A 17324-nucleotide genomic window follows, 5' to 3' on the forward strand; every position below is an offset into this window, starting at 1 on the left:
CAGTTCGATTTCTAAGTCCTTAATCATGTTAAAAATCTCTTACCAAACCCCATCTCCGAGAGGACGCCAAGTATTGCCTTATGCTTTATACGATCAAAAGCTTTTTCCGCATCCAATCCCAAAAGAGCTTTCGTATGCGCTGGGCTGACCTGTATAAGTTGGTGTTTGATCAGCAGCATAGCATCCAGAGTTGACAGCCCGGGACGAAAGCCGATCAAGTTGTATGGGAGGATGACGTTCTGCTCAACGTAATTAGTGAGTCGATTTAGATGATATGTTCCATAGCTTTGTCTAGACATGACGTTAAGGAAACAGGATGGAGGTTGTCCAGAGTGAGTTGTTTGCCTGGTTTTGGTATGAGGATAGTATTGGCCACCCTCCATTCCTCTGAGTACACCCCTTTTCTCCAACATTCATTGAAAATGTTCAGTTAGATAAGAAATTGATTCATCATCCAGATTTCTTGATATCTTGTTAGTTATTCCGTCAGGTCCAGCCGTCGATCTACTATTAAGACTGTGAAGAGCCGCCCTCACTTCACTCTCAGTGAAGTCCCGGTCAAGTTCTTCCTATATGCCTCCCGTATATTCGGGGCTCTCGTCTCCTTCGTTTGGTTAAGTGGGATATATTTGGCTGCGAGACTATCCATGATATCCTTCTGGGTTTTATCTTGGCGTTTCTGATGAACCAGCTTAGTTATAGCTGTTTTCTTGGTTGTCCTTGTTTCATTCTCGTTGAGCAAGTGCTTGAGGAGGTTCCAGCTACCTCCATGTTTGAGTCTACCATCAGCCGAATTACAGGTCTCATCCCACTGTTGCTTCACGAGGGTCTTCGAGTGATCATTAATTTCTCTGCTTAATTGCGCTATATTTTCTACCTAGCCTTCTGTTAAGTCTCTGCGTTTTCCATCTCTGTAATATAGACTGTTTGGCCTCAATCAGATGCGACAGCCTGCTGTCCATAGCCTCAGTATTTTCCTGTCCTGATTGCTTTAGTGGCCTCTTTGACGTCCTCTCTGAGCTGGATGACCCATGTCTGAAGGGAATCCTGCTCGGCATCTAGAGGCCCCACTTTCCTTCTGTTCGCCCGGATTTTTCTGAACTGATCCCAATGAGTGAACTTGAATATTCTAGTTTCCTGTCTCGGTATGCGTATGGTTATGTGTATCATGTGCTGCAAACCAAAAAAAGCTCGGTAAGAATCATTCATGTGGTGGCAGATTAGCCAGCAAAAGATTCCCAATATAAATCATACATTCACACACGCATATACATCTATGCATAACGTTTATTTAACTTATTTTGAAACAATGGTTATTACCGTTTGTTCTTAGGCCGTGCGCACGCAATATGTGGTCTTCCCATTTTTGTCGGAGTTGCAACTGTTGCAATGTTCTGCCACTGCAATGCACAATCCGGTTCTTAAACACCGCGGCGGCTACCGCGGCGCACATGCCCGTGTTTTTTTTTCCCACCACACCTGTTGTATTGAAGGCAGACGACAGCAGACGCAGCCAGCAGCAGCGGCGACGAGCGCGGGGAGTACACCCGCCGCCGTTGCTGGTGCAGCGTGCTGGTGCTCCGCGCAGGTGCGGCGCGAGATGAAATCGCGTGTCCTTTCTTCTGCGTCGTACTACTTCCTCTTTTTTTCACTTTAAGTACGTTAGCCAGCCCAGATAATCCCCTACGGAGATAACCCCCACACAGCGCCGCCATCTTTTTTGTTCACTTGCACGCACGAGGGAGTTCATACGGTGAGCAGTCGCCAGGGGCGCTGCAGTGCTAATCTCAATAAAGCCGGTCATGACAATAATCTGACCATCCTGTTTATTAGAGGAATGGCAACGCAGCGCCGCGGCATAGCTGTTCACCTCAGGCGCTTCACTGAGGCACGGCCGGGCTAGACAGGCGACGCGCGCCCTCTTTCACGGTCTGCGCTTCGGAGCTAGTTCCCGCCTTTTCCCTCCGCTAGTTCGTGGCGCTGTCACCCAGCCCTGGCCATTTCAGCTGACTGAACCGGACGGCCTCCCAGTTTGTGCAGACAGGGTAACAGGTGGTATCTGTTTAAGCTAATTTACATTCCGTTTATCATGGGCGTCCTCAAAATGGGTGATTCCCCCCCCCCCTTCCCTTCTTCTGGAATTCTTGGCTTATAGGGTCGAACAGCAGTAAATCATCTTTGAGAAGCTTGCCATCAGGAAAATTTGGAAGAAACACTTCAACACAAAGGATAAGACGCAAATTATGCCAACTGTTCTTCAGCATACTTTTTATTGAATAACACCTGCTGCATTTGTAAGATTGATTTCAGCAGTTTGGTACAAACTTTAATTAAAAATTATCACTCAGAAGATGCATTGAAGACTGCATAAACAAGTAACTGTAGTGGGATATTCCTCGTCAAAGATCATGAGTTCATACTTGTCAAGGTCATAGTCTGATGAACTTCCTGGGCGGCTTGGGCACATATTTGGAGGGCTTATCTTGCGCGTCGGTGATTTCGTTTGCGTGGTTGATGAGAAGTACGTATTCGCATGAATTTTTCGGCATTTAAAGCCGCTGATCGCCTTGCGTGGCTGTCGTCGACACTCTGGGCAGCTTAGTATTGGCACGTGTTCGAGCTGAAGGCTCGAGTAGTTGAAGAATTTCAAGCGTATTGCTTCTATCAAGTCCTTTGCAACGCGCTCAAAAATATTCACTACACTGTTCAAAAGAACAAGAAACTCTGGCCTTGGGTAGCATAATCCGCTCGTCTTGGCCTTGCAACAGTGCGTACAGATGATCGTCTTTGTTGCAAGTTGTTGTTACAAGCCTTTCGCAGGACTTGCAGCCAAAACCTGTTATTAACTTAGCAATGTTGCCACCAACATATGACAAGCCCGAGTAAGTCACAGACCTTGGTGTAGCGTCTTGACATTCCCTTAGTTCTTCCAGCTCGTCGTGAAACTTTTCAGACAGTGTGGCATCTACTTGTTCAGCATCAATACCGGGCATCTCCGTTTCCTCCGGGCTTAACATGGCCTTCACAATCAGATCAAAGGCAGCTGTAACGGCGCTGGCATCCAGTTGATCGTTGCCGCCGCACATTTGTCAAATTCTTTCAAAAAGTGCCTCAATTGGATCGCTATTTAATTTCTTCGTCAGCACATAACTGACGCCTTTCTGCAGCAAGCTTGCGTGTTGTTTCCACAGTGGATGGCGTTGTGAAGAACAAGGCTTGAAATGTCTCGCCTGTGAGTGCGCCGTTGCCCGAGGTGACTGAACATGCCTTCACATTCCTTATGTATACAATGAACTCTGTTTTCTAGCCACAGCAAACGATGACCGTTCGTATTACAGATCAGTGCCTTGTAGCCACTTCCTGCATAGGATAAACGAGAAGAAAGGGAGTTAACCGAGGGGCCCGATTTTTATTAGTCATATCATGAGAAGCCAACAAACACTGACACCAAGGACAACATAGGGGAATTAATTGTGCTTAATAAATGGAATGAAGAAACGATAAATTAATGGAAATTAAAGTGGATGAAAAAACTTGCCGAAGGTGGGAATCGAACCCACAACCTTCGCATACATGACATACATGATACATCCTGCATAGGATGTATCATGTATGTCAAACCATTCCTTTAACGTTTTCAGAAAACGAATGGTGGCACTCGCTTCTTTAAAATCATATAAGGCCCCATCTCCACGGTAATTTTCCTGATGTTGCAGCGCCGCACACACCTGCGGTGAGAACACTTGAACAGCACGCAGCACATTTTGCTTTTCCAAACTCGATGGATAGGTATGTTTCCTTAGGTTTCGAGCGAGTTTCAGTCGTCAGCTTCCGATATTCATACAGCTTCTGCACGTATGCACCAGTTATAACGTCACAGCCATCCATGAGCTGCCTTCCAAGGAACTGACTTCGGATATTTTTTATCACATGACACGGGTCAAAGCTAAGGAAGATGACCCGCTCGGGGTCACACGGATGCGTCACAACCGTACGCAAGGAGCGATTGTCCATGTGCTTGAACACCGTCGTGTTCGCCGAGTAGTTGTCGGTCACAATTCGAACAATGACGAATGCACACGACTCGACTGCGGCAATCACTTCCTTCGTCCATTGGAAAAGGTCTTTTCCACTAGCTGCATAGTGAAATAAGAGCAGGGCATTTTATATTGGCTGTTAGTGCCGCACAGAACAAAGCACAAAACCTTGTTCACTAAAATTCCCTGCGTGTTCGACGTGCTGCTGTTGGGTCTGTCCTTAAGACTGAACACGGCATCTCCTTTCCGGTCATAGATGCATTTCGGCTTTATGCTGGCTTCATCAATTAATGATGACATATGCTGCCTGCTGCTCAGAAGTCAAGCCTCGTGAACCAGTCTTGCTCACATCGCAACACTCATTCCGGACGTCGTCGGACATGGGCCCATGTATTTCTGGAGCGTGTATTTTGCTGGCAAATTCAGGAGCCTTGACGTTCGAGCGTAATCATAACGCTTCGGTGAGAGAAATCGCCATATGATGCATTCTCGAATAACCTCTTCAGGATACGTCAGATGTTGCTTTCCGTATCGCTCTATTTGATGGAGCAGGAATACGGCTTTTTTTGTCTCCATTCTGCGAGTCCGCCACGATTCTCCCGACCGAAGCACGATGTTTCCTTTTGCGATAGAATACGGTGCGTTGTTCTTCCGTCCCGAGATTTTCCAGTAGCTTCTGGCTCTTAGAACGGTGATATGAAACTTGAGAGCGAAGCTTTGAGGTCACAGAGAGGTATCGGCTTGCTCTCTGCATGGCCATCGTTGTTTGTAGTATGCGCACTGACACTTAGTGTGTTCATAGAGGCAGTCCGAGAAGTGCCATTCCACAGGCAGCGATTCCAGCGGCTCAGCTTTCCGCTTGGTTTGTTTTGGAGCAGGAACACCCCGAGCAGCAGGGTCTTTGCGAGGAATTTTGCGGGAGGCGCCAGGTAGATTGGATAGCCTTCGAAAACAGTGGGGACAGCGCCAGGCAAAAGTTTTTTGACGCGGCACTCTGGAGTGTAGTCGGTCGAAAGAAAGTGCTGGATACACACGACCGTAGACAGCGACTTATCGTTGATAGTTATTTCCTTCCTTGCAACGATTTTTTTTTGCCATTTGGCGCACAACTCTCCGTCACTTGGAAACTGATGACATGACGCGCCTGGACATTTCCCAGAGCGCAAGCGGCAAAAGGGCACGCAGCAGTACACCATTTGGATTCCACGTGCACCAATTTAACGCGAACGACCCTGAAAAATTTTCAACAACGCAATCAGCAATCGATTGAGGAAACTATACAAATTAAGTCCCAAAACCACTATACTTACTTGGTAATCGTGGCAGCAGCGAATATGTGCATTGATGTCCGGTGAATGTTCGCGGTACCTCCAAAACACGTGCGGTGAACCCTGTCCGTCCGTTCTTTTACCGGCTGGAGGCAAGGCGCCGACTGAGAAGCGGTAGGGTTGGGTCGACGTGCCTCCATTCAGCGAGCGCGGCCGTCAATTCACCCTATTGTTCCCTCGACGGGCGCACAGGCCGTAAGAAAGAGCGCGCGCGTCGCCTCTCTAGCCCGGCCGTGACTAAGGCTATTAAGGCCGCCGCTTTACCATCTAAAAACGACACTATATCCACAGAGACGAGAGCAACGGCTGTTGCTGCAACTAAAGCTCCTCCATCCATGTTTCCGCCGACGCGGTGGCGCGTGGATGGAGGGGCTTCTCCTGCAACATGGCGGTACGGTACGTGTTTTAGGGTCCGTAGTGACTCAGCCCAGTGCAAATGTACCAGTTTACCTGTGTGCGCGGTGCGTCAGCGATGCATTGCTAATAAGAGCGCGCTACCCAACGACAGAATTCATCGCTTGCCATCGCTTGCTCATTGAATAATAATAATAATATTTGGGGTTTTACGTGCCAAAACCACTTTCTGATTATGAGGCACGCCGTAGTGGAGGACTCCGGAAATTTTGACCACCTGGGGTTCTTTCACGTGCACCTAAATCTAAGCACACGGGTGTTTTCGCATTTCGCCCCCATCGAAATGCGGCCGCCGTGGCCGGGATTCGATCCCGCGACCTCGTGCTCAGCAGCCCAACACCATAGCCACTGAGCAACCACGGCGGGTGCTTGCTCATTGAAGGTGCCTCTATGCGCAGTATTGGAGTGTGTTGTGCACTCTAAGGTGCACTCAGAATGGACGCCAGGTGCTACAGGTGCCGAAAGCAGATGTCGCAGCTACGCGGTATCGCTTTGTTGCATGAGCAGAGAGTCGAAGGAAGTTCATTCGCCAACACGGACCACTTCGGCCCTCCGAACGTCCACCTCTCCAGGCATGCAAGTAATTTGGCTCACCCACTGCGTGAGCAAAAGCGTAGGCACGTGGCTGTTGTGGGAAATGACCGGCGACTTGTCTCCTCCTTCGGAGCCTGTCATCAAGGACTGAGGGAACTACGCCCGTGAGGTCGTGCGGGACGAGCTGGTGCAAAAGCGGAAAGATGGTGCAAATTAACGAGTGCCTTCTTCGCGGCAAGCGAGAATACAATCGAGCCCGCCTGATGATGGTGACAACGTTCCGCGGAGCCGACAAAATTACGGCGCTGTTGCAGGCTGCGGACCATGGGTCTTCAGCATGGTCTGCGTGACCACAGGGGAGCTGCCATTTTTCAAGGTCGATCGACGAGACGCGGCGACGCTAGGCCCCATTATTGCAGCCAATGTTCAACCAGGGACCATTATTCCCTGTGACTAATAGGCCGCATAGAACGGTATCACAGATTCAGTGGCTCCTAACGGGGTGAGCCTCAATCTGCATTGGGAGAAAGTCAACCACAGACTGAACTTTGTGAACCCCATGCCGGGCAGTCATACACAAAAAAATTTAATTTATTGTCAAAAAGTGAAGCACCACCTGTCAACGGCAGGTACAGGGCAACTGCGTAGCTACAGGAGCCCCACCTCACATGCATGTGGTGGCAGTCAATTAACGGCCATGTGCGCTGCAAATACCCTTTTTGCATTTGTTAGACGCCATGGATCGCTCGGGGCTACCCAGTATGAACAATTTTTACACAGGAACGTCGGAGGTCTTCTCTACAACCTCGATGACTTTAAAGAATTACATCAAGTTAATCCAAAACTGCTGTGTGTACAAGAGCAACATCTGAAAACACATCTGATACACAAACTTCCTTCATCACTACACCATCTTTCGAAAAGACTGCGCTGAAGTCTGGCGGAGCAGCAATAGTTGCAGACAAGTCTGACGCTTGTCCACGTCACCCTTCAGACAGCCCTTGAAGCAGTGTCAGTTCGGGCAATTCTTTTCAGGAAGTTGGTAACCGTATTCTCCATTTATAAGCATCCAAATTGTCATCTCGGAAAAACAGGCTTCTATAACCTCATCGATCAGCTTCCGGAACCCTACATACTTGTGGGTAAAGCTAACAGCACAACGTGGGGAGACTCACAATGCGACGCGCCAGGTCGATTCATAGAAAATTTTCTAGTAAGCTCAGGTGCATGCCTCTTCAATAAGGAGAAGCCAACCTATTATAATCTTTATCAGAATTCATATTCATCAATAGACTTATCGATTGGCTCTGCCTCCCTGTTTTCTAACTTAGAAAGGAAGTTCTCAAAAATTCATTCGGAAGTGGCCACTTTCCAAGTGACTCTAATCATAGTAACACGACTTGACTCCCCTCCGCATGTCCCTAGGTGGAAACTAGCCTCCGCCAATGGGAAACTTTTTAAAGAATCCACTTTTTAATCACGGACTTTTATCAGATAATTTACCATAGACGACGCAGTAGCGTATTTTACCCCTTTTATCATTGATGCAGCCAAAGAATGCCTTCCACAAACAAGCGGCAGCTTGTACAAAAGACGAGTGCCTTGGTGGAATGAAGACTGCAAGCAGGCGAACAAGAAAAGAAATAAAGCATGGGGCATACTCTGTCGATCCCCAACAGCTGAAAATATGACAGATTTCAACACACATTAAATCACAGGGAAGGCGGACGCGATGGCAAACTACACGGACAAGCTGGGAGAGGTTTATTTATTTATTTATTATACATACTTTCAAGGCCTAGTACGCACAACAGAAGGAAGTGGTGAAAATATACAATGATGCCTTAATTTGTAAACACAGAAAGGAAAACAGTGCAACAGACTACGAAGTCTTAAAGGGCAACGAATCTACCCGTTGCCCCTGGTGGATGAAGAAGGAAACAGATTGGAAGATCAGGCTGTCGCTCCTGGTGAACACTTCGAGCGCATGTCTAGCGCGCTCCACTATTCAGTTTTTTCATAAATACAAAGAAATAGTAGAACAGAAGCCACTCAACCATCAATGCAGACTAAGTGGGCCTTATAATCATCCTTTCAGCATTAACATGCTTAGAGCTTCCTTGAGTGCATGTCAAAGCTCTGTACTGGGGCCTGACAGAGTCATGTACGACATGATTGCACACCTTCACCCCGACATATAAATTACACTACTGACACTTCTGAATACTATCTGTGCTGCTGGGTATCTGTTATCTAAATAGAAGAAGGCTGTTCTTACCCTAATGTTGAAGCACAGCAAAGCAAGTCGGTGTCTAGTTACCGGCCTAGAGCGCTTATGCACCTTTGTAAGCTTTTTGAAAAAAAATCATCAATCGCCTCTCCTACATTTCGATAAAATGCTTGACCCATTTCAATGTGGCTTTGGCAAGGCCTGTCTACAAAAGGCCATCTCGTGTACATCGAGGCCAATAACCGGGATGCATTTGTCTACAAGCAGTACTTATCAATATTCCTCAATATTGAAAAGGCGTATGACGTGATGTGGTGCTACGGAACATTGCAAGACCTGTCAAAGATGCACATTCAAGAGAACATGCTTAACAATACAGAAAGCTACTTGTCCAACCACACATTCAGAGTCAGAATTGGCACTGTATTGTTGCGCCCATCTGCACAAGAAACTAGTGTACCTCAAGGAGGCGTGCTCAGCTGCACCCTCTTCATTGTTATGACCTCAGTCCACATGTCGCTACCTCCAACCATTCTCTATTCTACATAGAAGATGTGCAATTTGCTTTTCAATTTTGTAACCTCACAGTATATGTAACAAGGACAGCATTGCCTGAACAAAGTGTCTGAATGGGCAAACCGAAATGGATTCAAATTTAATCCTCAGAAAAGTTGCTGTTTTCTTTTCTCAAGAAAAGGAGGACTGGTTCCGGATCCCAGCATTCAACTGCACGAGCAACGAATACTTGTAAATAAGCAGCACAAGATTCTAGGCATCGTGCTTGATGAAAACTGACCTTAATACCACACATCAAATATCTCAAGGCGAAATGCTTAAAAACAATAAACTTACTAAGAATTTTATCTTACACAACATGGCGCAGTGACAGGAATTGTTTACTGAACTTGTACAAGAGCCTTGTTGGATTATGGAGCCGTGGTTTATCACTCTGCCACGCCGAGTACACTCATGATCCTGGATCCCGACCACCACTTAGGTATGCTTGAGAACATGCCCTATTCAAAGTCTATACATTGAATCGAATGAGATCAGGGTGTCTACCAAGTTGACATTTCCAAATTCCCTGAGTTTCCCAGGTTTTCCCTGAGCACCTTTGCAAAATTCCTTGAATGAGCCAGAACTTTGTTTTATGTCAAGACAGGCTGACACCGTGTTGCCTGATGCTGTCTCTCTCTAGTAAGCATGTTGAAACAAAAAAAATGACAATCCAATTTGAATAGTATGAAGTAATATCTATATTATTTAAAAACAAAACAGAACGAAGGTGTCAGTAAAATGCACAGCGAAAGAAATGGTAAAACCCATTCCAAATTGAGTCGAACATTTCAAATACGAATGAAAAGGAGATGCATACATGAGTAAATATTTTTGAACATGATATATTTCTATCAACTGATAGCAAGCTCATCGGTATGAGGCCTGAACTTTGTCACAATTAAGATTCTCTCTCGGCAGCTGGGAAGTCAACCTCAACTGTCCTGACATACTCTAAGCCCATACACAACATCTCAATGTTGGGTTTCACTGCTTTAAAGAGTTTATTCTGGTTTAGATGAGGGACACTCGCATCTCGGCATCAGCTAACACTGTTTTTGAGCTCAAGCTCCTTCAAAGAGGCGGCGGCACGCTTCCTTTCCCGTTAATTCCTTAGTGCGTCGGTCTTTTTGGTTCTCATCCTCCTTCTGCCACCCTTTCACCCCATGGATCATTTGAAGCATCCTCTTGGTCACTTGTACAGTCAACGTCCCATTTTTTCGGACTCGCTAGGGGCCGCAAAAACATCCGAAAAATCTGGCTGTCCGAAAAAAAAATGAATGCATGTCTTTAACTAAGCCCTTAAGGGCTAAAATTGCTACAAGCACGTCCGAAAAAACTCTTAAAGCCTGTCAGTACACTTATTAGGCATATCGGTGCTCGCATTTCGACATGAGACGGGGGTGCACGCGTATATAATTAAGGAATACATACTGTGTCCCGTGACAATTGCCCCTTCCCATCCTTGTTATGCTTCACCGCCTAGCATTACTGTACTGAGGCGAAACTAACTTTCGGTGACTGGGTGACGCATTACGCAACGCGCTGTGCTCTGCAAGCTTCGAAGCCAATCGCGAGGATTACAAAGGCGGAGTCGGCGCCATTGCTCACAGCGGCAAATTCTTTCAATGAAAAACACGGCACCGCACGGCAAGAAGCTTAATAGCGAACGTAGAAGCAGCTAGGCTTAACGTTGCCGCGGTAGTGGCTACGGCTGCCAGCGGATCTGCGTGCGAGAGTGCCGGTTCGAGGCGGCGAGATAATCAAAATAGCGGCGGTGGTGGCTTTGATTAATGGCATTTCAGACCTGCAGTCAGGGCAATATACAATGACTATATGGAGTACGTGGTGGTGCCGCAAAGTCGTGCGAATTATCGGGCATGTCCGAAAAATCGGGCGTCTGGAAAATCGGTCGTTAACTACTTCAACACATCGTGCCAATGACACGGCGTCACATACGATTCTTTGTGATTCCTCTGTTACTGGAGCCAGCATTAACACGACTTTCGTTCCCTTTCACTAAAGTTACAGGTAATTTTCCCTGATAGAAGCACAAATTCCCTGAGTGTTCCCTGAGTATTTCCAGACCATTCAAATTCCCTGAGAATTCCCGGTTTTCCCGGTCGGTAGACACCCTGGAGATGTCTCTTCACCTGCAAAGAACATACACCAGTTTCACATACTTCTTCAAAGTAAAGCATAACCCTAGCCATCCTTGGTACACATCCGTTAACATGACATGTGCTACATTATTCTATAATCGACCATTAGGAAAGGAGTCTTTTTCAATGGACATTAGAAAACTTAGTGAAGAAATTGGTGTCCCAATCCTCGAACACTGCCTAATGGCCCCATCGTAGCTGCTACCACCACAGAAATAGCAACCTGTAGAATGCGACAAATCCTTTGTAGAAGTCATAAAGTGTGCTCCTGAGTTACACATTCGCATGCATTTCCGGGAACTTCAAGCGAAGTATTCGTGTCCTGAATTTTATACTGATGCATCAAAGTCGCATGTTGGTGTTTCTTATGCTGCAGTCGATCCATCCTGTTCGTAATCTGATGTCCTGCACACAGAAACAAGCATCCACACGGCAGCAAACAAAAGTAAAGAAGGAAATTATGTTCACCGATTCATTAAGTACTATTAAAGCATTATTGTTCGCACAAAAGAATAAATATCCTGTATTTACTGATCTCTATTCAATTCTGCCCATTATACAGCATCTCATCAAAACATCCTAATACATCATCATAATACATCATAATATATGATAATATATATGCTGGCTGCCTGGCCATAGAGGAAATGAGAAAAGAGAGCGCTACGAAGACAAGGACGAAAGAACAACGTGTACGACAGACAAGGCGCTACTTCCAACTAAATGTTTTTTGAAGAAACAGAACTTTATATAGATGCAACCAAGGACGGCCCATCGTGACATCACGACCTCCCTATCTCTTCAGAAAAGCTATCTCCTTTTCGGTAAGCGTCACTGAAGGGCAACTAATGCACGTGCCCTCGGCCTTTGCAATGTAAAAAGCTTCCAATAACTCCCGTTCTAGTCTATCTGTAGACCATGCCAGAAACCTGGTGTCACGAAGATACGGACGGCAATTGTGACGTAGCGCTCTCTTTTTTCATTAAGTATGCTCAACCAACTCGCCCACATCAAGCTTCTGCTGCTTCAGATTTCTTCTACATTGGGCTCTTTCCTGTCTTCACAAGTTCAACCATGTCCCATCGCCACGTGCATCAACCTCATCGCAATCAACTCCTGTCAGTCTCGGATAGTGACACACTACCTCAAACAGGGAATTGTTGCTCCCGAAGTTCAAGTCTTCCTGGGTGGCCTGGAACCTTCTTGGGGACACGTCAAAAGGATGTACAGGATAATGAAGTCTGAGAAAGGGCGGCAGGTACGCAGGTACAACGACTGGCTTTGGGTCCTGTGCAACGAAAGCAAGGATCAGGTTGTAGGCGGCCGGGAATTCGCCCAGTCCAAAAGGATTGCCAAACAAGTGACTGAATTCCTTTGGCAAAGGTCAAGAATAGGCCTTACTAAGCGAAGTCAGCGAAACATTCAGCCAACTAAAGTGACACTACTCGGTGATGTGCTCCCAGACGACGTTAGGAGTCTACTTCAAAAAGGAACGAAATACAGCTTTGAGCCACCGTCCAAGAAGCACCAGCTGCTCGCTACGGCCCGGCGAATAGGAAACTGCGCTGGCGAGGCAGAGCGGGATCGAGCCACCAGTGATGCAGTGGATACCCTTCTTCGGACCGTGCGTTCGAAAACCACCCCTAACCCACCCTTCAAGAAGTTAACGGGCTTCCTACGGCAAAATGACCTCGTCGCTGTACAGACGGACAAGGAGGATGGCTTCGTCATCCTTTCCAAGGGCGCCTACGGAGAAAGGGCCATCAGCGCGATTGAGAAGAATTTCAAGGCCGTGGAATTCAACCACAAAAAGCAACAAGCCAAAGCGGTCAAGCTGCTTGATAACTTCAACCTGGAAGCTCTTCGGAAGGCGACGAACCGGGCTGAGGTAGGCGTCTTGGAAGTATTTTTCTCCGGCAAGACCCACAAACCTGACTGCCCCTTTAGGGCTATTGTTTCTGAGAAGAAGACGTGGCAGATGCAAGTAGGGCACTACCTGAAGCGCCATTTATGCCAGTTACCCCTAGATGACCCTTTCCTTGTGCGGAGCTCTAGAGAAGTCGTGCTGACATTAGAACAAGGAACTTGGAGCAATGTGTACGCGTTTTCACTGGACGTTGAAGACCTGTATTATGCGATTCCTCATGACGGAGTGCTCAGTGCCATTAGGAACAAAATCGAAGATTTTGGTGAAGTTAGGTTCAGTTGCGCAACCGGAGTGAATAGCGGCCAGTTTTTAGAACTGTTAAGCTTTTATCTTCATTCCACTGTCGTTAGTTTCAAAAACCAACACTATGTACAACGCAAGGGCATTTGCATTGGATCGTCGCTCGCTCCCATTCTTTCAGACATCTTTCTCAGCGCCTTTGACAAGTGTGTAAACATCAGTCTGAATCAGTCATGTGCTCCTTCTATAATGAGGTATGTCGATGACTACCTCGTGGTTCTTAACGAAGTTCCAGGGTCTAGGCTAGATGACACTGTAGAATCGATAATTAACACATTTAGAAATGCATCGGAGGCTCTAAACTTCACGTGCGAAAGGCCTTGTAATAACAGCATTCGCTTTCTGGACCTCAACCTCACTTTGATGAACACGCATGTCTGTTTCGAATACCAGCCGAGGTTGAACAAGCAGCTAATCTCATACGACACTGCGCACTCCAAGCTAGTAAAACGAGGAGTTGCAATGACTTGTCTAAAAGAAGCGCTAAACAAATCTTGCAGCCACAAAATAGAAATCAGTTTCAATAACCAAGTTTCAAGGCTACGTCTAGCCGGTTTCCCTTCACTATTGATCTCTAGCGTTTGCGACAAGCTTCTTCAAAAGATCAAACAGGCAAGAGAAGGCACTAACACAAAAAAGCCATTTGATAGGAAGATATTACATGTGATTCCTTATTGGCACAGGGTATCCCACAACCTCAAGAAGGTGGCACAAAGGCACAGTATCAATCTTCTGTTCAGTGCACCATGTAAGCTGGCCAAGATATGCCCTATGATGACAAAAGCAAAACGCGAACCATGCTCTAAGAAACACGCAGCGCAGTACACTGCTTGCAAAAGTAATGTCGTATACGAGATACCCCTAAGTTGCCAACAGGTTTATATCGGTCAAACCGGACGGTGTTTTAATGAAAGGGCGCGTGAGCACAATTGGGCCGTAAATAACAATGCGGGGGGCCATCTGGCAGAACACTGTAAACGTCACAATTGCCGTCCGTATCTTCGTGACACCAGGTTTCTGGCATGGTCTACAGATAGACTAGAACGGGAGATATTGGAAGCTTTTTACATTGCGAAGGCCGAGGGCACGTGCATTAGTTGCCCTTCAGTGACGCTTACCGAAAAGGAGATAGCTTTTCTGAAGAGATAGGGAGGTCGTGATGTCACGATGGGCCGTCCTTGGTTGCATCTATTTAAAGTTCTGTTTCTTCAAAAAACATTTAGTTGGAAGTAGCGCCTTGTCTGTCGTACACGTTGTTCTTTCGTCCTTGTCTTCGTAGCGCTCTCTTTTTTCATTAAGTATGCTCAACCAACTCGCCCACATCAAGCTTCTGCTGCTTCAGAAATGAGGGTAATATGCCTGCTTACCAACTCGCCACATCAATAACAACAAAACCTATTCATTCTTTAATAGCTGTTCCTGCCATAAGTCTGAAGCATTACATACACAAGAAAATGAGGCAATGTGTGTGGGACAATGAAACTCTTAATAAATTCCATATTATCACGTCACAGTTAGCATTTTGGCCCTACACAACAAAAAAGCGACAAACCGGTGTCCTATTATGCCGACTCAGGATAGGGTATATATACAGTACTCACAATATTTTGCTTGCTGGAAGTGACCCTCCAACGTGTAGCTGGGGTGAGAGACTGACAGTCCTCCATGTTTTGATACAATGTCAGGAAGCAGAACCTCAATGTAAAAAGTGCTTTCTCTTTAGTCTATAGACATCACATCACATTCCTCTTCACCCAGCAATGTTCCTTGGAACAGACCCATTTTTTAAAATTAAATAGGTTTTAAGCTTTTTACCCAGCACCCAGCAATTTACCGATCACCCAGCACCCTCTTCACCCAGCAATGTTCCTTGGAACAGACCCATTTTTTAAAATTAAATAGGTTTTAAGCTTTTTACTTGATGTTAGGATATTGCAGGTCATCAGTCCAGGGGATCGCAGCACGACCTCTTACTGGCGGCTGCTGCTGTGACGGTACTACTCGTTAAAGCATGTGCCTTCCCGCCCTTGTGTCTAAGGGCGGCAGTTAGGCAGCAGTGCTACTGGCGCTCACCTTTTAGTTTATCATTTAGTGTATCATAGCTTACCTTTTATGGTAATAGCGCACCTGATATGTCATCTTCATAGTTTTAATACAAATATAGCATATTTTAGGCTATGTACAGCAAATATTTTAGGCCACATACAGCCATGTCACAGATGCCGTATTTCGATTGACTGCACCATCGACTACAACAGACCAATATTTGCGGAGCCGATGAGAAGTTTGGCATTGCGCCCGGACGTATGGCTCCATTCTGAAATTTGGAAGTCTGCATACATCAAATAGGGTCAGCTGGCACAAGACAGTGATAACCACAGATCGCTGGGAAAGGTCTCCATCCAATAGTGGCCATACAAAGGCAAATAATGATGATCACTTTGAGGTGTATCACTGATTATTATGTGCCAGAGTTATGTATGCCAAAATGAACACTCGCAGCTTGTGACAGGCCACACTTCTTTTTACTACCATAAGTGGTAATGAAAACTTGACACGTCTTCGTGGTATTCATAATGGTAACCATGAGTGGCATGAACATATCCTGTTCTGCAAATGCTTCCAGAATATTCTGCGGTGATCGGATGATACATGCAAAAACAAGGAACTCGAAGAGAATTAACTGTTAACAGATCGATAGAATTAGATTTTCAGTCTTGGCTAGTTTTTCGGGAAGCTTTGAATGAACAAGAGACTGTACTCACGCATACATTCCAGGTATATTGCCCCAGAAGAGCCGAGCCCTGGCCTGCGGCGAGAAGCAGCAAGCGTCCAAGAGTGTTGGCTGACACTGAAAATGAGAAGAAACGGCACTTTGCTTGTTTTTGTTTTGCTAGTAATCTCCATATTTACGGCTAAAGACATCCATAACCAAAGTCACACAGTCGTTCTTTCGAAACGAGTACAGGCAAGGAAACCTACATTGCACTCATGAATCATGGCTTAAAATGCACCTAGCAGATCGCTATTGTGATTCTCTTTCAAAATTGAATAATCATTTACGTAGATGCATGGGCAAGTATTTGTTAATGCCTCCTACAGTAAGTCTACATTCCTAAAAAAGGTGTGTGTGAAGTGGTATCTTCACCAGGTATGTGCCAAATGTAGTTTTAGGTCACTTTTGTTGTTCTAAGATGATCCCATAAGCACCTAACTTTTTTCTCTACCACGGGGAAAATAGGCTAACAATGCCCAATGGGCGCAGTACAGAAAGGCATAAGGGGACGTCGCCTGGAACACTTTTATTATTGAGACCATCGCAAATGCATAAGTGAAGCAATATTTTATACTAATAGTCCTGTATGATAAGCGCTTATTGTTTCCAGGTAGTCACTAATAAAACTACTAGCAATTCTATTAGCATGCAGCAAAAATAAAGCAGGATGTGAGGTTATGAAACATGGTTTTACCCGCTAATGCGAATGGCAGTATCAGGACAAATTACTAACTGAATTATGCGAAAGAAACGAACTTGAAAAAAGCCCAGTAGGACCAACCTTGAGTTGACATCTTCATAAGCAAAAGCTTGTGCATTACAAGAGGTGCGCTGCATATTTCAGAGGCTGATGCATTTTTAAGCAACCATGATTGGCCTTGCAGGAAAATTGAAACTTTTAATCACCATTAAAGCGTGTTGAATAGCAAGACACGACGTGCTTGACCTTGTGTAGAAACCCCCTACAGTATGATGAGATGCGCAGAAAATTTCTTGTTCTTTAGTGAAATGGCGCAGCCCACTCTGAGAGATCGGCCTTGAATTAGCCGGTGAAGAGAATA

At 45.9% G+C, this 17324-nt stretch overlaps 1 protein-coding gene across 4 annotated transcripts in view; it reads right to left on the reverse strand.

Annotated features, from left to right (window-relative positions):
- Positions 1-17324, reverse strand: part of LOC142568011 (DNA (cytosine-5)-methyltransferase 3C-like) — a 394257-nt gene that overhangs the window by 109035 nt on the left and 267898 nt on the right. For 2 of the 4 annotated variants that reach the window (XM_075678102.1, XM_075678101.1), the window contains one exon: positions 16253-16338. In XM_075678102.1, coding sequence (XP_075534217.1) covers positions 16253-16338 — 86 coding nt within the window. Of the gene's footprint in view, positions 1-8116; positions 11252-16252; positions 16339-17324 lie in introns of those variants that run through there. The other 2 variants (XM_075678103.1, XM_075678104.1) reach the window with 2 other exon arrangements.

The sequence above is a fragment of the Dermacentor variabilis genome, unplaced genomic scaffold, assembly GCF_050947875.1.
Source record: "Dermacentor variabilis isolate Ectoservices unplaced genomic scaffold, ASM5094787v1 scaffold_15, whole genome shotgun sequence".
NCBI classification, from domain to species: domain Eukaryota; kingdom Metazoa; phylum Arthropoda; class Arachnida; order Ixodida; family Ixodidae; genus Dermacentor; species Dermacentor variabilis.